The sequence below is a fragment of the Diabrotica undecimpunctata genome, chromosome 2 (genome assembly GCF_040954645.1).
Source record: "Diabrotica undecimpunctata isolate CICGRU chromosome 2, icDiaUnde3, whole genome shotgun sequence".
In the NCBI taxonomy this organism is placed as follows: Eukaryota; Metazoa; Arthropoda; class Insecta; order Coleoptera; family Chrysomelidae; genus Diabrotica; species Diabrotica undecimpunctata.
This window is the reverse complement of record NC_092804.1, coordinates 56,782,038-56,804,499: the sequence shown is the minus strand read 5'-3', so window position 1 is coordinate 56,804,499 and position 22,462 is coordinate 56,782,038. Positions and strand designations below refer to the sequence as shown.

Genomic DNA, 22,462 nt, shown 5'->3' with positions numbered 1-22,462 from the left:
CGCTGTACATAGTAGAGAAATTCCACGGTAGTTTTTGCACTTTAGTTTGTCTCCTTTTTTATAGATCGGGCATACTATACTTTTCTTCCAGTCGTCGGGTATTTTCTCTTCTTGCCATACGTCTTTGATGATCACGTGGATGTGACTTGCTAGGTGGTCGCCACCTACCTTATACAATTCTGCTGGTATTTCGTCAACTCCCGGGGATTTATTGTTTTTCTGGGCCTTAATAGCTTTGAAAACTTCCTCTATGGTTGGAGCTTCTACTCCATTCTCTACTTCATTCTCTTCTACGTAGTTTGTACCCATTTCATCTTCCACGTCTACTTGTGTACCAAGCAGGGTCTGAAAATAATGCTTCCAGGTTTCTGTGACTTTCTGTTGGTCACTGATTATTTGCCCACTTTCATCTTTACATCGACTTGTTTGACTTGTTATTTTTTATCTTTTTTAGGTATTCGTAAGCCTAATTTCGTTCTTTTTGAAATTCTCTTCCATTTTTTCTATTTGTCCATTTTCATAGGCTCTTTTTTTATTTCTACATATCTTGTCTGCTTTCCGTCTTGCGACTTCAGATGATGTTCGTCTTTCCGTGTTCTTCTTGTTATATACATTTTGTGCTTCATTTCTTTCCCCTATTGCTTGTCTCCACTCGTCATCGAACCATGCTCCTTTTCTCGCCTTTTTTTTTGTTTCCCAGGGTGAACGCTGCCGCTGAGAGTACTGCTGTTTTGATATTATTCCATTTGCCCTCTATGGAGTGCAGTTCTAGCGTCCTTAACTCATTTGCGACTTCTTCTTCGAACTTCTCTTTACATTCCTGAATCTTCAGTTTTTCCTGGTCCAGTTTGTGTATTCTTTGCTGTCTTTCGTTTCTTTCTTTGTTAACTGCATCTAAATTTGTTTTGGAGTAAAAGATGGTCTGATCCACAGCATGCTCCTCGCCGTGTTCTTACATCTGAGATACTACTGGCTGCCCTTTTCCTCCTACGCACATATGTTTAATTGTGTTCATATGTACCTCCAGGCCCAATTTTTTGTATTCTCTGACTAGTTTGTGGGTCATATAGTCTAGGTCCTCATGTTCTTGGGTTAATACCACTTGATCATCCTCAAAACATATTGTACATAGTGTTGTTTTCTATTAATGGAATTCCCATATTTTTTCACTTTTTCCTTTTAAAATTTTAAAAGTTTTAAAACATGTTTCAAGTATATTTTAAATAAGGTCGGTGAAAGGCAACAACCCTATGTTGTTTACCTTAAATGGATTTGACAAACCATTTGTCGTTTTCACTTTTATAATGTTGTGTCTGTATAACTCTTTCACAGAATTTATTAGCGTAACACTAATGTTCGTACTTTCCAGTACTTCCCACGGTTTTATTTGAGGGACACTGCCGTAGTATAACACAATCTAGAACATCTATAAAGTTGTAACTCGAATATTGGTTCAAAAAGTAATCAAAAACGCTACTGACTTCAAATAATTTTAGATCGATGGAAAAATATACTTAGTAAAGTATTAAGCTCGATTATCTCCACATGGCGTAAATAACCAAGTAATTCCGAAATAACTGAGACCATTTGAATCCGAGATCAATTCAAATCATCCACCTATATTAGAAGTACAAAATTCTGTACAAATAATTACGTCTAAAGTAACTATGACACAAGTAATTCTTCAAAATAAACTGTTAAAATAGATTCCTGCCATTGATAATAAAAGAAGACATCTTAAAAAGAAAGGAGGAAAGGCAAAAATAGTAAAACTAAAAACAAAGCAAATAAAGGAGGAACGGTAATCTACGTCAAAACCTAAAAAGTTAGTGCACGGAGAATCTTATGGTGATGCAGGTGTGTTTTGTCAATCTAATTAAAATATGTTAAAATGGATCGTAAGATAAATCAGGCTGATCACTGGAGCGTAAGTGGTCCAACACTGAATTTTTAAGTCTGATTACTTGGTTTTTTGTTTATTTTTAAAATTTCGTTTACAATTAACCATTTGTTTAATATGTTTTACGTATGTTAGACTATAATGAACTTCTTTGAACCTGAATTTAGTTATTTCCTAAATAGTAGATTATACAGGCTAAAAGTACTTTACATGCTTGACTAGCTGACTAGTGTATTAGGTAGTCTTTAATATTTTACAATTTGGCAGTCGTATACAAAGTGATCAACTTTTGTGACCGTTATATTTGTTATTATACGAAGATATCAAAAAAGTTATTTACAAAAATAAGAGGTAGCTGTAAGATTCACATATTAAATAAGTTACAAATATACAGGGTCTTCCCACTGCACTGCATCTAAGATATGTTTTTTTAATAACACCCCGCATTTTATCCCAGGAATCCCCAAAATCACAGGAAAAAACATTTTAATAAAGAAGAGAAAAGATATTCACATTTATTAATACCATTGCCTTTTCATTTCAGATGGAGAGAAACTACAAATGAAAGACCCAACGACAATTCTAGCCAATTGAGCAGGTGTCAAAATACGTGCAGCCGCTAGAAATTTTAGTATTCCGGAGTCAATAATACATGATCATTAAAGAGCAAGAGGTTTTGAAAATCGAGCTCCGGCTATAACTGACTGCATGGGAAGAAAACCAGTATTTACCAAAGAACAAGAAGTAGAGTTAGCAGATCACATAATAAAATTGGAAAATTTGTTTTATGGAGTTACGCCTTGTGAGTTGAAACGAATAGATTTCGATTTCGCAGAAGCTAATCATTTGAAACACAGATTCAACAGAAACAAAAAACAGGTTTATGCCAAAGCAGGATAAAAACAAATTCAGCCGAACGTGAACGGACAATTTCCATATTATTGTGCTGCTAGAGCTTCTGGTTTCTACGTCCCCCAATACTCATTTATCCTAGGAAACGGTTATCTCCTTATTTAGAGAGAGATTGTCCAATAAGATGTATGCATGCATGTTCAGACAACGGATGGTCAAACGATTTGTTGTTCTTGAGATGGCTTAAGCATTTCCAGAACTATGTAAAATTAACTGAGGTCGATTTAGCTTTGCTGGTATTGGACAATCATTCGAGCCATATATCATTGGATAATTATAATTTCTACAGAGAATTACATTGTGCTTCTTACATGCATGCTTCTCCATACGTCAAACCACCTCCAGTCCCTAGATTTGACAATTTTTGGGACTCTTAAAAAATCTTTCTTTGACATTTATGATTCTCATATGATTTCGACTGCATATGAGAAAATGACAGTGTACGATCTAGCCCGCTTGTTGAATCAAGCACACATAAAGGTAGTAACTATGGAAAAATATCAAGTTTCAGAACAACCGGAATATTTCCTTTTAACCCTACTAAGTTTTCGGAGGAAGACTTTGCACCAGCTGAACATTTTATAGAACTTATTTTGGAGGCTGAACGATGAGAAAATGAAAACGTACACCATCAAGATAAAGAGCTACTGCGAAAGACACCATCGACATCAAGAGCTATTGCGGAACAGACACCATCGACATTAAGATATTAATGGTGTCTGCGGAGCAGACACCATTGACATTAACACAGCCAAACCTGGTCCTTTACTTTCATATTCAGGTGTCGATCACATGTAGCTCTTATCCCAAAGAAACGATTTCAAAAGTCTGCTACAAAAAACAAGAAACAACAATCAAAAATTTGAACTGCTACACCAGTGAAAGATAAGCGAGGAGAGGGCAGAATGGTGATATAAAATTTAAAAAAAAAATTGAAACGAAAAGTTAATTTTGCTAAGAATACTAAAACTACGGAAAAGAAAAGACGTATTGAAGATGAAGATAATTCTGAATCATCCGTAGAAATGGATTTATCAGATATTAGCGATTCGATCTGGAAGCGATGAATTTGGAAAAAACAAGGAACTTTGGTATCGCTGCATTGGGTGTGGAGTATGTACACATGCAGATTGTGGTGGTTGAAAGCCATATGAAGGTTTTCAATGCGATGTGTGCGAAGAAAAGAAAGCAGAAGTATCAAAACGACGTGTATTTTAATATTTGAAAAACCTGTTAAGTATAATATTGATAATGTCTTAGATTGTGTCTAAATTTGTTAAAAATGTCTTCAATTATTTTTATTTTTTTTTTACTTTTTCAGCTCAAATAACATTCATAATTCTTTTTCTCTTTCTGCTCTCTCTTACCTATAGCATTACATATGTAATGATTGTGCAGATTGACTCCCATATAAATTTTTAACGGCGAACGCGTGTATAGAAGTATAACTTCTACCGGCAGTTCCACTGGACTGCCACACCCGTTTTTTTTTGTGTGTCGCTTTCAAGATATTGGCTATGCATTTAAAAATACTGATCAAATAATGAATTTATGTTTTGATTAACCATGTATTACATTAAAAGAGTATGTATTGGCAAGATCAATCATTTTTATGAATTTGACAATCATTTAAAAACTATGGCTACAATAGGTCGTTGCTTTGGCTAATTATAGTTTTCCTGTAATTAACATAACCTATAGATATATTTGACATTCAATGTAAGCTTATGGCCATATGGTCAATTATTTCATACTCTCACATCTAAAATTATGGGCAGGAGCACTTAATATAATTATATGAAATGAAAATTGAAAACAAACAAAAACATGAAAAATTTGGTTAAATGTTACTTGGCTCCCGGGGCAACAATAAACCATGGCCATGATAATAAAATATTTTATTTTCGCATAACATAACCACTGTCACTGTACTCTGAAAGTACACTGCATCTGCATGTACAGTTCCAGTCAGATAAAACTGGTACACTTTTTTTTCCCAATGTAAACCTGTGTTCAGACTTGACACAATGGTTCGTGAATCAATTCGTCGGTGCCATCACAGATAACGGAATTGCACTAAATCTAAATAAAAAAAGAAGGTTCAAAAATGTTTAAAGTTTTTATATAGGTATTATTATTATCATTAACAACAAAAAACCGTATCTAATAAATTTAACAACCAGAGAGAGGGTTGAGTTAATGCCCAAAATGTTTAAAGGATCTTTAAACCTAGGGTATTGGCACAAGGAACATTGGAATGCATCTACTGTAATTTTATAATGTGTCTGTCCTTTTAGCTGATTTGATACAATATTTTCGTTGAACTGGCAACGTTGCCCTAGAAATTAGAATAACATATGTGACAAGATCAACTGACACAACTTGAAAAATACAATTTTTGGTTATAAGAGTTGTACCAGTTTTTTATGACTCGAACGGTACTAACAAAAAGCAGGTAGATTTTTTCGAAAAAGATTTAAGAAATTGTCATCTGCTAACCATCTGCAGCAATCGAGCAATTCCCGTTTTGAGGTTTGCCAAATATATCAGTTTACAAAATAATTGACAAATATATCAATTTACAAATTAATTTACAATATTTAGCTACTTTATGTTGTAAATTGTCTCCTTTCTACAACACAAGAAGCGGGGCAGACGTTGGAACTGGCTAAGTAGTTGGACTTGGATTAAACAATCCTTCGTCGAAAACAATTTCTACGTTGAACTGGTAATAATAATGCTTTGTTGTATTTGATGGCACTTTATGTTACGTTGCACTCTAGTTTACAAAGATTGTAGTTTACAAAAGTATTTAATATACACTAACTATTTATTTTTTCTGCTATGTATACGAAGGTGACGTTTACGTAGAGCGCGTGTATAAACTATCCTATTGTACTTGAGGATCGAGTACGAAGTCTGAGAGAAGAGTTGTTGCGTAACTACTGGCACGATGGCCGCGAACGAAGTTGAGATGTGAACCGTTTGCCACGAGGGTCGAGCAAGAAGTCTCTGAGTGATTCAAGCTTTTATAGGGAAAAACAACCGCCAATATTTCAACGGTTATAACGAACTTTTCATGTCCCAAACAGTGGGTTCTAAAAACTAATTTTTCATACATTACGATGAAACGGCATCATGATAAAAACAATAAAACTAAAGATTTATGGCCTCTTTATGAGTTCCGTTATTGTTGACCCAGTTCTAGGTAGATAACAAACTTGTTTCTTGTAACGAATTAGCGAGGCGGTTGAACGAGCAAAAAACATCTACGACTAGTTGTGGTCGTAAAAAATGATAATTTTTTATATTGAAAGGGGGGAATTGGCGCTAAAATATTATCACAGTGTTGAATATTAAAGTAAACAGCCTGTTTTTAGCGGGAGTCGAAGAAAGGCGGACGAGACAAAAAACTCGTTTTATTTAGGCTGAGATACATCGAAAATTATAGAATATATTTTCATGTTTTCTTAATAATTGTAACAGAATAATGAGGAATTATTGGTAAAATGTTAAGACTTTAACAGCTACATTTAAAGTAAAAAATAATATTTTATGAATGCTTTCAATATAAATTTAAAAATTGTGGCTTCTCATAACAAAACATGTAATTTCGTCAAAGTATTTTTATATTTTAAAAACTCATATAGTCTATACAAAAAATATGGCAGCACTGTGACGCCCAAACATATAATTCAGATGCCAAAGTTATGTTCATTGCATGAAATTCATATATAACTGTTGCTTTTGTACCCCTTTTAATTATATAGTGCGTTGAACTTGTTACGATTTTTATTGAAATTTAGTTATTTTTAAATACAATGTATAACACAAAACAACTTTGTATTCTTCTAACGAGAAAGTGGATTTTAAATTTAAAATAAAATACAGGGTGAATCATTTAAAATTAAACATATCTATAATGTGGTAATGTTATGGAAGACAATATATATTTGTCACTAATTTTAAAATGTGAATCTTATAGCTACCACCTATTTTTGTAAATAGCTTTGTTTGGTATCTCCTATCATAACAGATATAAAGGACTTTGTTACAAAAGTTGATCACCCTATATAACATTTCATATATTACTTAGAATTTTGACAGACCCACCTCAAATAATGCGATATTTGATACAGCTGTATGAAAATATTTGTGAATTCTTGACTAATTATGTAAGAAAATTACAATACCACCATAATTACAAAATTAATTATTAGTTTTGGTACCCATAGTAGTACTTGTACTAAATAAAATAAGTAATTTATTTTCATTTAATTACTTTGAAAAAAAAAATTTAAATTTCTAAGAACGCAATATTATAATATCAACTTGCTACTATTAATACATAACAACGAGTACGTTATACTTTAATCCATTTTATGCTTCAGATATACCACCATTTTCACAACTCCTCCATTCAATCTCAGTTTTCGCTACTTCTATTTCTAATTTGACTTCTTCGATAGGCAGAGGATGTTTCTTGCCATGTTTTTTAAAAGTAACCTTCCATTTAGTTCTAAAATCGCATTGTTCACATTGATAAATAGTATCGTTTTTCACATAACCCATATGACCCTGCATATGTTTGATCAACGCACGTTTGTATTTAGACTTATAACGGCAATGATAACATTCAAAAATCTCTACTTCTGAGATGCTTTTGTGCACCAAAAGATGTTTTTGCAACATCTCCTTGCGACGGGTTGTATAGCTGCAATCAGGACAGTTGAGGATAGGAGAATCGTCAAGTTTGTGCACACTGAGCTGATGGTTAACATAACTGTTCTTGTACTTAGTTTGGAAGGTGCACAGCGTGCAGTAAAACTAAAAACAAATGTAAAGTTAGATTAGAGTAAAACTTAAATGCACTTAGTTATTTTCATCTTGTGTGATACTACTTAATGGTTAGCGAAATTTAAGGTATATAACAGAGGGTCCCAAACTTTTTAAAATTACGTCGACCTTTAGTTTATTTTCGGAGGTACTCTTAATATAAAATAAAACTGGAGACCTGATAATAGTTCATGTTTAAAATCTTAAATTTAAACAAACTCTATGCTCTGATATCTAAAGTTAACTATTATACCTTTATTAGACTTGTTTCAAATATTTTGTGAATAGTTGTTGGTGAATTTATTCTTTGGCAAATGCATTAAGGAAAAGGAAAACGTAAATAAATCAAAAAATAATGAAAATCACCTTTCTTTTGAGAACATAAATAATAATTTATTGATACAAAACAATTAATTATTTTGAGAAATAGGCTTAGGTACCCAAAAATTTATCTTTGTTCAATTCGTAGAATCGAATCGTAGAAGTCGAAAAGTGTGATTTCTATTAGAGTGTAGATAAAACAGGTATTGTTTCTCCATTATTTTAGAATAAGCGTTGTCACTTTATTTAATAAGTATTGTTACTTTTTATCTATTGTAGGCGTGTGTAGCCGTAGTGTACAAAACTACTACTGTAGCCTACTGTGAATGGTGTACATTTGATAAGGAATTGCAACGAGTGTGAAGGAAGTGCATGGAGTGCCAAATACAACTGAAATAAGGACAAGTGAAGAGCAGTTCTTGTTAAAGAACAATTCGGACGCCAATACTGCACGCAGTATTTTTGGTAACTATTAACGTTGCTTCCCAACAAGAAAACTGTTTGCTACGTATGTGTCTTCCAGTTCTTGAAAGAGGAGTGTACAAGTAGAACCATAATTTGGCCCGGCCGTTCTGTAAGTGCATTTTGAAATAGCAATTCATAAAGCAGTTCGCCAAGATTTGCCAAATTCTGATTTGAAAGAATGCCATTTTCAGTTGGTAAGTTTACTAAACGATTCTTAGTCTATGTGAATTTAACTTTGATTATATGAAACAGATGGCAAAAGATTTATAAACTGGACTTGGCAATAAAATATTCGAAAGAATCAGACATTTCGTGTTCCTTAAAATACGTGTTTGGTCTTTCTTTTCTGGACTACGAAGTAGGCGAATGATTTGCGATTAATTTTGGAGCAATCTTACCCAAACTTCCAAAGTTAAAAAATTTGCAGATTTCTTGATGGAGAACTACTGCCATATGGACCGAGAATAGTACGTCTCTACAAAGAACGAAGAATGCATGCGAGAGCTTCCATTAAAAATTCAATTCTTTGTTTTATACTTGCCATCCAAACATTTTCCAATTTTTGGAGGTTCTGAAAAATGCTATAGATACCTATATAAAAGTAAGAAATAGTAGTATTCCTAAAAGAATATACTGAAAAGCAATATGTCTTAAAAGAAATTTCATTAAACATCAAATACGTCTTACAGGAAAAACATATAACTGGCGTTGAGTTTATAAAAAATGTGTCTAGAAGGAAAGCATGAAACTATATAGTCCATAAGTTGCAGTTTCTATAAGTTGTTTACAACTACATTTACAATTTCTGGTGTTCTAGTGATTTTCCTCAAAATCTAAGTTTCAGAAGATTCAATTTCTGGGAATTTCGTAATGGGCGGAAGCCAGTTCATGCATGGTGGTAAGAGCCAATTCGCGTGGAATTAAAGTGGTTTGGATGTGTTTTTGGATGGATATATATATATATATATATATATATATATATATATATATATATATATATATATATATATATATAGTCCACAACACAAACATCTCAGTAGAAGACAAAGATATTGAGCCAGTTGACTCCTATAAATACTTGGGCCATGAGATCAGAATAAGCCGAGACAACCAAACAATCGAGCTGAAAAGAAGAATAAACCTCGGTTGGGCTGCATTTGGAAAGATGAAGGATATTTTTAGATCTAAGATTCCAATGTGTCTGAAAAGAAAAAGTATTTAATCAGTGTATTTTGCCAGTGATGACCTACGGCGCAGAAACCCTAACACTCACAAGAACAACAGTGAGTAAACTACAAGTTGCGGAAAGGGCAATGGAGAGAATAATGTTAGGGATTTCTCTACGTGATAGAATACCCAATACTACTATACGCAAAAGATCAGGAATAGCAGACGTTATTGAAAGGATAACAACACTAAAGTGGAACTGGGCAGGTCATGTAGCAAGATCAGTTGATGGCCGGTGGACAAAAAGAATTTTGGAATGGAGACCCCGAATACAAGCTAACAGAAATAGAGGTCGACTCCCAACGAGATGGACAGATGACATAAAAAGAGTGACTACAAATTGGATTCAGATGGTGCAAAATCGGACTAAGTGGAAAAGCATGCGAGAGGCCTTTGTTTAGCAGTGGACGTTAGAGGCTAGTTGATGATGATGATGATATAAATTATATATGCACAGGTGAAGCGGGGCGCTCGGTGTTGTATACAAACGAGTTTTAGCTCAGGTGCTTACCGTTATAAATACAGCTATAACTTCGTTTCTATTTCGAATTTCTTAATAAAATTTAAGAATAGTATTTCCATGATGCTACGGAATATTTTTACGCAAAAAAACAAAAATCGATTTTTTGATAATTTAGAAAGTAAAATTCCCCTTAATAAAAATTCCCACTACGGTCAGATTCTGAGTTTTTACGCTTAGTAAGTCTTACTACTGAGCTACCAAAGCTTTCAAAACTTTTGAAAAATATTGTGTAATAACACATAAATAAGTAATTCCCATGACTCCGCTTTCGCAGGAAATTGCAAATAAATCGAAAATTATTGTTATTGAACAGTTACATTATGTTTTAATAGATTCTAAAAATAAAGTAAATATAGAGATGTCCGTATTATAAGTATATAGAACACACTGTAGGTATATATATATATATATATATATATATATATATATATATATATATATATATATATATATATACATATAAATATATATTTAATAATTAACTGATTTTACCTTTCTTACGGCTCCTGATACCTCATGCACCAACTTTTTGTGATGAGTCAAACGTTTTTTACATCTGGTAATGTACGAACACGTATCGCACTTATATTGTTCTTTCGCTTCAGTGTGCATAAATATGAAGTGTACTTTTAAATCGCATGCTCTTTTAGCACTGTAGGAGCAATTAGAACATTGGTACGATTTTACCTCATCAATACTTTTATGCTTAAGGTTGTGATGAGTGATGGCCTGCTTGTGATGACTAGAAAAATCACATTGATCGCATTTGTACAAAGTAGGAGGTTCATGAGCTTTCAAGTGTTCTTTTAAATAGCGTCTTAAAGTAGTTTGGAAATCGCATTGATCGCAACTGAATTTCTGTAAAAAATTTAAAAAATTTAAAGACAAAATTACAAAATTTGTTTGCTGGTTGTATTTTGACACATCTTAAATATTTTATTGATATTTTCATGAGGTTAGTTTTTATGATCATTTATTTTGCTACATAGTAGAGGAGAGTCGGCTAATGGTGTGCGTCGGGTAATTGTGCGCATCAATGTTTCTAATCTCCTATTTAAAAAATGATAAACACTATATTGTCGCACCATCTATTAGCAACTGCCAGATCTATCCCACACAAACGAACGTCGGGAGATACTTTACCCATTGGCAGTTATCGTTTACACGTTTTCGCTTGGTATGTTATTGTTTGTGTGTCTCGAGAAAATAGGCGGTAAGTTTTTTTCTTAATAAAAATATAGTTTAAAAAGTACGTATATACACGTTATTTATTTACCATTTTAGACATTTTTATAGTTAGTTTTGCCCAATTCTTTTTTGTTTTTATACAATTTTGTGTTCTGTGGTGAAGTGGAAGGTCGTCTAATGGTGCACATTGCGCACCATTAGCCTACAAGGTATATAAAGACATTTTGTTACGTTTTGTAACTGCCATAAATTCTGTTAATGAAATTGAATACAGATTTTTCAATCAAGCGATCCTTATTAACATTCTGCAACAAAATAAGTCTAAACGTTCGTATAATATGTTTTATTTAGAAAAGCCATTATTTTGCAGATGCCAAAATATCAACGAAAACCCACAAGGGGATGCTGCAACTAGGAGCACAGCTCTAGACTTCGAAAAAAATGGTAGTAAAATACGTGAAGCTGGAAGAAGGTTCAAAATTCCAGAGTCTTCTATTTGAAAATATAAGAAATGTGTTGATGATAGACGTGACATGGTAAATCCTCACGTTGGGAAGCGTTGCATCTTTTCCCTCGATCAAGAAAAACAATTAATAGAGAACGTTTAAAAGATAACGAAATTATTTCATGGTTTGACCAGAAACCAGCTGAGAAGACTTGCATTCTCATTTGCGAATGATAGTCATATTAAACATAATTGTAATGCTCAGACACAAATGGCAGGCAAAGACTGGTATTCTGGCTTTCTAAAGAGATATCCAAAAATTTCTCTAAGGAAGCCTGATCCCATCAGCATAAATAGGATCTCGGTTTTTAATAAGCCATGTTACCATATTTTTTAATAATTTGCAACAATTTTACACGAAATTTAACTTCAATGAAGATCGAATTAACGTTGACGAGAGCGGAATTACCACCTTACAAAAAACTGGGACCTAAGGGTTTCAAACAGTTTGGCGGGAAAACATCCGGTGAAAGAGAAAAGACAGTCACAATTATTTGCTGCTTCAACGCATCAGGCACCTGTTACATTCCACCAAAGTTTATCTTTAATAGGATTAGAATGATACGCATTAACAAAACTGGTCCATCCAAATCTATTTATTCTTGTTCTAAAACCGGCTGTATAAACGAAGATCTTTTTTATGAATGACTTCAGCATTTCAAAAATAACGTAAAACCGTCGAAACATGATCAAGTCATTTTGATTTTGGATAACTACTTCTGAAGTGTATTATGTGGTGATGGTAGCAAAAAAGACGAGGTATGGTACAAGTGTTCGATATGACATGTTATCAATGGGCTCATGCCATGTGTACAGGAGAGCATAGTCCAGAAGGATATATTTGTGACTTCTGCGATGCTTAGATTTTTTTTAAATATATCTTTAACTTGGTTTCTTATCTTTTTCCGTATATTTGTTTGTACCTTTAATATTTATGTTCAATAAACTACATATTCGAAGGTCACTTTTAAGTTCTATTATTGCGCACAGTTATCCGATATACGCGCACCATTAGCCGAATATGTCGGATAAATGTGCGCGTTACACTAATTGGAAATTTCGCCTTTCACTGTTCCACCAATGCGGTTTCTACCAATATATCTAGGCCCTTGAAGTATATCTTCAAAAAAGTTGTAAACTGAAATGTTTTTTTGCAATATACTGAATTTACCTTAAGGGCGCAGTAATAGCCGACTCTCCTGTACTCCTATCTACACTCTTTAATTGCATGTCCTGTCCTTACTATTGTCCAATCAAATGGAATTAAATTGAAATCATAATGACTACTAAACGTGGAAAACCACTCACTAAAGAAACTTCGTAATGACCCATACATCTAAATTAAATATCCTAAATGTTTAAGAATACTCAAGAAAAAAAAATAAGACAAAGAAAACCATTCCGCCATATAATATCATAATCATAATTAACCTCGCAGGTTTGGCGATATTAGATCAACGTACACACCATGGCCGTCCACAGTCATAGCGAGTACGGTTTGTTACAATGTTTAACCTGTAGGACAGATATAACCAGGAAGACTAAAAAACGCTTCCTGGGCAATGTGGAAGCAGATCTACAGGTACTAGGAATAAAGGCAGGGAGAAGACTGGCTCTGTATAGGGAGCAGTAGAAGCATGTTTAAGAGAAGCCAAGGTTCATCAATGACTATAGGGCTATAAAGGAGAAAACGCAGATGTATAAAAAAGGCCATGTTCAAATACGACTTTCTCACCACCAAAGGTATCAAACTAAAGTATTAAGATATTCATATACTAAGCTTTTGAAGAATTAAAAGTACCATTGTACCAATATAATAAACGAACCTTAACATGAATTAATTCATGAGTTGTAATACTTCGTTTCCATTTGGCTTTATAAGGACAATATCTGCATGTGTACCATTTCAAATCCTCTAATTTTCTGTGGATAACCATATGCGGTATTAAGCTGCGCTTATGTTTTGTACTAAAGTTACAATGTGCACAATAAAACAATTCATTCGATTCTTCTCTAGCACAGTGCAACCTCTGAATGTGTTGTTTAAGGTACCGTTCGTGTCTAGTGGAAAAAGAGCAGAAGTCGCAGAAAAATTTTGGATTAAGGTGTTTGACTTTGTGACGTTCCAAATCTCTTTTCCACATTGTCATATAGGTACATTCCTCGCATTTATATCTAAAAAAAATTAAAAGTATTATCATCCGCAAAATACGTAGGCGTTCCAATCAGTACTGAGCCTCACCGCCCGATGTAATACATGACGTAATACATTCTAGTAGACGGCCAATGTCCAAATTTCAGCCGAACCGGACTCGCAGTTTTGTTTCGACCGCGTGTGAAAGTTGGCGTCTCCGCGGATTTTAGAAAAATGGAAAAAGAGCAATATCGGTCGGTGATTCGATTCTTGTTTTTGCAAGAGAAATCAAATAGAGCTCAGATGTTGTATACGGTGACTCTTTTCATATCGTAGCAACCCTCAAAAATTGGTTTAACGAGCTTTAAAGTGGTCGCACGTCGGTTTTTGATAAGCCACGCCCAGGTACCCCGAAAGTGAAAGTGACAAAAATCCACGATCTCATATTGACAGACCGCCGACTGAAGGTACGCGAGATAGCTGAGGCATCTCAAAAGACCGAGTATTTCATATCCTGCGTGAAATTTTGGGCATAACAAAGCTGGTGGCATGATGATTGCCGCGTTTGTTTACTCCGGACAACAAGCTTAACCGTGAGACCTTTTCACAACAGTGTTTAACGGTATTTAAGCGTAATCCGAACTAGTTTCTACGTCGCTTCGCAACCAATTACAGAACATGAATCCATTGGTACATACCAGGGAACAATAAACAGTCAAAACAGTGGTGGCACCCAGCGAACGTGCTCCGAAAGAGGCGAAGATTATCCTACCCGCCGGAAAGGTATTGCCAACCATTTTTTGCAATTCACAGGAGGTGATCTACGTCGACTACCTAGAGAAGGACAAAACGATCACAGAGCTCTACTACGCCGAATTATTGAGCCGATTCGACGCCAAATTACAGAAAAAACGATCCCATTTAGCGAAGGAAAAAGTGCTCTTCCACCATGACAACGGACCGACTCATTCCTATGCCGTCGCCACGGCAAAATTGGTGGAGTTGGACTACTAACTGTTGCCCCATCCACAATATTCTCTACATTTTCCCCATGTGACATCTTTTTGTTTCCAAACTTAAAAAAGGCACTCGCCAGGCAGAAATTTAGATCGAAACGGGAGGTCATAGCCGCCACGGAAGCCTACTTTGTAGACCTCGAGAGAATGTATTTTTCAAATGGCTTAAAGAAGTTGAAGCGTCGCTAGGTCAAGTGTATGAAGCTAAAAGTATTATATTAAGGATTATATTGTGAAATAAATCGCCACTTTTCCAAAATTTCTGTTTTTCTTTTGTAGGCTAAATACTTATCGGACCGCCCTAGTAATTACGAGGAACTTGATGATTTGAACGTTATTAATAGATATTAGATTGATAGTTAGGTATTAAAATAAGAAACCTAATATGCATACAATATTGATAAAAGTACACTATAAATTGTTGATAAATATGTTGTTTGAGCAACGTTTTAATATTATTGAGAGTAGTACATTTTTTTTATAGATGCAAGTAACTGATTAAACTTAAGGAGGAATTTAAAAAAGAGCGAATTTGTCGTACTTTTATACATAGTTCTAGATATATTATGGCATCTAAACCTCTGGTATTATAATAATATTTTTATTGAAAGAAATGAATTCTTGAAAATATTTAGGTGATAATCCATTTACTATTTTGAAGACCAAAATCATGGTGAAATAAAACATTCTATTTTCAACAGAGAACCAATTTAGAGAATTAATATCGTCCCAATTGGGGTACAGCAATTTGTTTTAAGAATTATTCTCATTCGCATATTTTGTAATTTTTGCAACATGTTAAGTTTAATAAGGTTAAATAAAAATAAAATTGATGAGCAATAGTCAAAATGAAGTTGAATAATTGTGTTATATACCGTGATTTTCATCTCCATTGACAAAAGAGTATCATCAGCAAAAAGATTAATAAATTTACATATTACAAAAATATCGAGATCGATATAAATAATGTACAAAATAAATAAAAGGAGGCCTAATACCCTAAGAATGGCCTTGACGAATCCCTGTATTACTATCCATTTCAGATGACAATATTGGTCTTTAAAACACACTTTCTGTTTGTGATGTTCCAAATAATTTTCAAACCACACAATTACTGTACCTTATTATACCATACAGTTTATAATATACCATATTGTTTAAGTTTAGAAATCAATATTGTCTTGTCGATGGCCTCAATAGCTCTTTTTTTAGTTATTTTTATCTAAATTACTCTTTTTGTGACATAATGTAACTTGTATCGCTGTCACCCACAAAAGGGTCAACAACAATATCTACCAATAATGAGAACCAAAATTTTTGGGATGACTGAAAACCAACGCACAGAAACTGTTATTTAAACACCAACTAGAATCACTATTCTAAACAAGAGTCAACTGCAACATCAAGTAACAACGAGAGCCAAAAGGTAAAACTTCTAGCGAAATCTTAGCAAAACATCCACATTCAAATCAAAAAAGAAAATACAAGAAGGTCTAAGATCTGCCAAAGATATAAAAGAACCATTGCCCACTCCAGAAATTTACCACATTCTTTATAGTTCAGCCTATATTGGAAAAAACGGAAATATAGTGTACTTATTTGATTGAACATAAGAGGAACTGTCGCCTTGTTCACTGCGAAAAATGAATGAAAAACATGATGGCTAAAGACAGCACTGATACTTAAGTGAAACCATCAGTGGCTGAGGGAATGATAGGAGGCAGGTATATGTAGGCTCCTACATCACCTTTGTTAATATCCGCCACAGTTACAGATGAAACGTCAGGAATAAATAAATCCTCTTGTTTATCAACTGTTTGTGCATACAATTGTATGATGTTGACAGAGATTGGTTTTATCTTCAGCTAAAGAAACATAAACATTCCTTTTATTTTTTCTATATTAACTAGCAACTAAATAAAAATTAAATTATAAAGAGTTATAGGAAATTCGTATAAACTAATTAAAATACTCACTTTTTCATCTCATCCGTTTGTTTAATATGAGTAAATTTGTGTTTCTGTAGATTTGCTACCATCCTGGATCTGTAAGCACATTTATCACAATAGTACCAACACACATCTTCATCAGCAAGATGAGTCAAATTGTGGTTGTCGATAACATTCTTATGTCTTGTAATAAATGGACAATTTTCACATTTATAAATTCTGCAATTGCTTCTATGAGTAAAAAAATGATACTTTAATTCTTCTCTATTGGTACCCACATAATCACACTTTTTGCAAGGAAATGTCTTTTTTTGAAGTGTACCATTATTATTTGTTTGCATTTCTAGATGGGCATTGTCAGTATTCATTAAATTAAGATTATTACACCATGTTTCTTGGTAACTCTTCTCAAAATTTGTTATAAGAGGAACATTAACCATATTTTGTACTGAACTTTGTGCATTATTATGTAATGCATTGATCAAACTGTTACAATCACCTAATTCATCTGAAATTGCAATATTAGAACTAGTTTCTGATGTTTTTTGCAGATCTGCTTTCAATTCTAATGTTTTAAATTGAGGTTCATATATGTAAACACTTGAATCTGTTCCAAATATACTTGAATTGTTAATGATTTCAGCCTTTGTATTATTATCTGGCTCGGGCATATATTTAACTTCAACTGGTAGACACTGGTCATCACTTTCTGTTAAAATTTGAAGTTTAGGTGTTAATATGATTTCATTTATTTTATTAGCTGCCATATATGAATTAATTGATCTATCAACATTTAAGCACATCCTTAGAAACATACAAGTACATTTCATTGTTTCACAACAATCATGACACACTGCCACATCTTTGGTTGATTTAACATCCTACAAGTTTAAAAAAAGGTACTTAATGTAGTTTATTTGTGTTTTGTATTAGAGATAGTGTAAAAACTGTCAAACTGGCATGACAGATAATTTTAATATAGGCCAAGTGTAGCATTTTTATCACTGATTTTAAAAACTAGCACAAGTATTTATTTTTATTTCTACAAAACTACAAAGAACTAACAATTATGTACCTCAAAATGTCAATTATTTAGCCTATATTACTAAATGAAATTACATGAAGTATAGCAAGATGAAATGACTTTAATATAGAAATATATGAAAAGGAAAATGGGGAACTCTAGTATGAAATATTTCTAATACATGTGAAGACAATCCTCATTATTGCAAAGTTAGTTTTAATGAAAAATGGTAGCTTATTATAATTACTGTTCTGTTTTTTTTACACTATTCATTTAGAGTTTAATTACATTTAGTTTATTGTAGGTACTTAAAAAAAGCAATTAATTTTTGGTTTATTTTCATTTGTCCAGTAAAACTATAAATTGTACATATTAACTCAAAATATGTTTTCCACTATACACTGACTGTGAAAAGGACTGGAAGTTATAAGCCAGAAGAATATTTAACCAATATAATAGCAAGTTAAAGTGTAACAGAAATGTACACCACCACATTTATTGGATGTATCACAGTGTAGATTATTTGTATACTTTTTAAAGAATAAAGGCGTACAATAATGTTACATTTACAGTGAGATTTTTAAATATGTGAATAATATTAAATTAAACAATAATGAATAGTAGAATATTGAATTTTATCAAAAACATAAAAAAAGTAAGTAGATATATTATTCCTAAGTAATGTTGTAAGCAAGGAATATAGAGCCATATGCATCTATATTCATTGTTGTAAGTATACACTTACTAGTTCAGGAAAACACAACTGCAAATATTGTCTAATATTAATTGTGTTAAAATCATAATCAGTTGTTAAGCAAAAGCAACACACATTTTCCATTTTTAAAATTTCTTTGCTTGTAGTTTTCTCATTAATACAGTTTATAATATTATTTCTGTTGTTAATGCATTTTAATCTGAAATTATAGCTCTTCACCAATTGAGATATACAACTGGAGCATATGTAAGGTTTAATAACATTAATTTGAGTCTAAAAAAAAATCATTAGTACAAGATTTAACAAAATGTATCAAAATATACTTTGGTCAATTCTTTTAACATAAATGAAAATTGTTCATTTAACTCCTGAGGATCCGTTTCCAAATTCGTGTTTAAACATATTCTACAGATTTGCAGATCCTTCTCCATACGGAAAAAATAGGTCAGTTCTTACAATATGTATTTGATTATTGTTTATTTATATAATTCATCCCTATTTTATTCCTATTATGTCTATAATGTCACACCTCACACCTGTCGACCTGTCACACCAATCATAGATCCAAACTTTGGTGTCGCATGTCATATGTCATGCTTTTGACTATTTTGTGAATTGATTTATTGATCTTTGAATAAATATAGAAAAAATATTTTGTTATTAATTGTTTTATTATTATCATAAATTTATTATATTTGAACATAACTTAAGATTATTTCACTTGCATAACAACTTAATTATATATTTAGTATAAATAATATATCTTTAAAAGAAATGCTTTAAAAATACTTTAAAAGAAATACAACTTGCCAAACTCCAGTTGTTAAATATTTTATAATGTCTTGAACTATATTACATAAAATACTTAAATAAATAATAATTTTTTTATTAATATAAATTAAATCAGTATAAATTATTACAGAAAGAAAAAGAAAATTTATTGTGACGTTCTTTGAAACAAAGATATTGAAATATATGCAGTTAAGTTTTGTACAATAATTACAAAAAAATACACAAGGTTTTGAACTATATGTGTAATTTAATAAATTTTCTAGTAATATAAATTAAATCATTGTAAATTATTATAGAAAGAAAAAGAAAATTTATTATGACGTTCTTTGAGGTATAATGTTAAAACGTTAGTAATTTACCAGAAATTGTATACCACTTTTATGACGTTATGAAATGACAGCTGATTACGAGAGTAATGTAATTTTTCGATTTCCTCAATGATGATGTTCAGTCTTTGAAATTATACGTGTATAAAAATATCATTTAATGTTAATAAACTTCCAGGTTCGTTAATTTTATTCAATACTTGATAATGCAATTTATCCTAAATAGTGTATTAGATTGTGAATGTGTAGTTGTTATGTACTAATTACGGAGTAATGATGTCTTTTGCAAAATTAGTTTTTTAAATTACTGCACTACTCTACTTGCGAATTACAGTTAAATAGGCTCGTCATTTGTGTTAAGTAAACTATGTTGCCAAAATAGTTACATTATCTTTTATATAATATTAGCCTAAGTTATAAAATAATATAATTATTTTAGTGTTCACTGTGGGGCATCTGAGACAAAAAGCTGAGAATAATGTCGCACTACAGTGATGCTGAAGATTCTATCAAAGAAATACAAGATTTAGACTTAGGATTAAGAAAAAGAAGGATAATGGGATGGGATCCAGAAACAGAATCTATTGCTTCTGAAATTAAAGATTTATTGGAAGAAGATGTCAACTCATTGGTGAGTACCAATTCAAAAGTTTCATTTAGCATTAGCATGATTCAATTTAAACATGGTATTGACGGTACCTTTAATGGTACTTAAGTATATGTAATATGTTTCTTTGTTTTTTTAAGATGATCATTTGAAGTGTTAATGACCTTTTTGGTTAGTAGAGAAAGCTTTGTTGTATAACATCTAATTAATGATAATTTCTTCTTTTTAAAAGAGAGAACAAGCCTAATTTTAAAATTAGGAATATATTTCAAAATAATTTTAGTTAATATTTGTATTTAAACATGTATAAGTTGATGGTAAACAAATGTAGAGACATTTTTCACATTTGGTCAAAAATTCAATTAAGTATGTCCAACTAAGTAATAATTTATATAAGTAGATAAATTAAAATGAATGCTTTTGAAGATTTTAACAGAAAAATTGAGAAAACATGATTATGCATAAAACAAGATATATTTATTAATACAACAAAATTCCTTTGTACAAAGTTTTATCTAAAAATTTCTTATTTATTTAAACTTTTTAACAAAAGCAAGAGCTGCTAAATCATAAATAGTTTATGAGCCTAGATAAGCTATTAGTTTTGAATGTTTTTGGCATTTTTTGTCACTTCTTGTCTTCTATAGTAATAATTTTCAGTAAATTTATAACTTTTTGTGATTTATGATGTAACATGAAAACAAAGAAATATTAGTCCTGTATGCTAAACAGTATTTTAACTACTTAAAATAAGAATATATAAATTTATCACTTTATTCAGTGGTGAGTTGTTTGCTTCTATATTGTGTTCTTTGAATGTCAAAAAAAAGTTAACCTTTTTTAAGGTAGCAAAAAATAGAAATTATTTCGTTTATTAACTTTTGTTTATTGTCTTGATGAAAACTATTAATATTGGTAAACAAATAATGTCATATTAAAGTTGTTTGTCCTATGTATGATTTTGAAGCAAAGCCTCTAAACTGGCTTTGTATTACTGTTTGCATTTATTTCGAGGTTATTTGCTTGTCTTATTTTATCTTTCAAAAACTTTGTGCTTGTTACCTTACACCCTAGGTATTCAAATGACATCATTGTGTCAATAGACCTTATGGTCGATATATATGGCTGTTTATTAAATTTTGTTTTCTGATATTTCCATGTTAAGTAGTGATTTAAAAAAAAGTTCCTACCCTTTATAAAGTAACGGGTATTTCTTTGCTTTGAGTCGATTGGTGTTGAGAACTAGAACTGAGAGGCATTGTTTTGCATTTAATTATTTGTCTTGTAAAATTTGTTTGGATTGAATTTTCAAAATTATACCTACTTAAAATCGAATGAAAGGAGACAGAACTCCTGAAAAGTTGATTAATGATGTGGTAACAAGGTGGAACCTGACATACTATATGTTTGAGAGACTAGTTTGGCTGCAACAGTTGGTCTTTTGCTCAATCCCATTAATCTTCCAACTGAAGTAGGCTAGACGATTGTAAAAGAACTTGGACATATTTAAAAGCCTTTCGAAGGAGTTACTGTTAAAATGAGCTCGGAAAAGCAAGTAACTCTCTCTAAAGTTATACTTATTATAATAGTACTACTTTCGTCTTTAGAATGAATTAAAGTTAAAGTATTTAGTCAAGCAGGAAGAACTGTAATAAATTCTCTGCTTGCCGCCATTATTGCCTGTTTTGACAATCCTGAAAACAATATTATACTGGGTAAAACTTCTTTCTTGAATCCGAGATTTAAAACAAATTGATTCAGCAATGAAGACAATTTAAAGAGTTCAAAATTAAATTCAGGATGAACTAGTTCATCTTATAGAATATCAAACTGCTAAAAATGAAACATTTAATGAAACAAATGGAAGTATCAAGAAGGACCTATTGGACAATACAGAAAATTACGATTTGATTTGGCAGGCTTTTGATACATGTGTAAAAAACTTTTTGTATGTGACAATTCCAACAGCAGTCACCATCACCGAAATCAAAATGTTTTTAAAGAGCCAAACCTTGAAAGAAA

At 32.1% G+C, this 22,462-nt stretch overlaps 2 protein-coding genes across 6 annotated transcripts in view; one reads left to right on the top strand and one right to left on the bottom strand.

Moving 5' to 3' along the window:
• Positions 1–433: 433 nt before the first annotated feature.
• Positions 434–19,234, bottom strand: LOC140434582 (uncharacterized). The gene is made up of 6 exons (XM_072522951.1): positions 19,039–19,234; positions 18,746–18,988; positions 17,004–17,857; positions 13,704–14,052; positions 10,677–11,042; positions 434–7,639 (listed from the first exon to the last, which is right to left on the bottom strand). Exons 1-6 carry the CDS (start codon positions 19,144–19,146, stop codon positions 7,193–7,195), a joined length of 2,367 nt encoding a protein of 788 aa, XP_072379052.1. The 5' UTR covers positions 19,147–19,234; the 3' UTR covers positions 434–7,192.
• Positions 19,235–19,889: 655 nt separating this feature from the next.
• AdipoR (adiponectin receptor) overlaps positions 19,890–22,462 on the top strand; it is a 114,337-nt gene continuing 111,764 nt past the window's right edge. For all 5 annotated transcript variants that reach the window (XM_072522941.1, XM_072522944.1, XM_072522942.1 and 2 more), the window contains exons 1-2: positions 19,890–20,011; positions 20,273–20,464. In XM_072522941.1, coding sequence (XP_072379042.1) covers positions 20,312–20,464 — 153 coding nt within the window. In that variant the 5' untranslated portion in view covers positions 19,890–20,011; positions 20,273–20,311. The remainder of the gene's footprint in view (positions 20,012–20,272; positions 20,465–22,462) is intronic.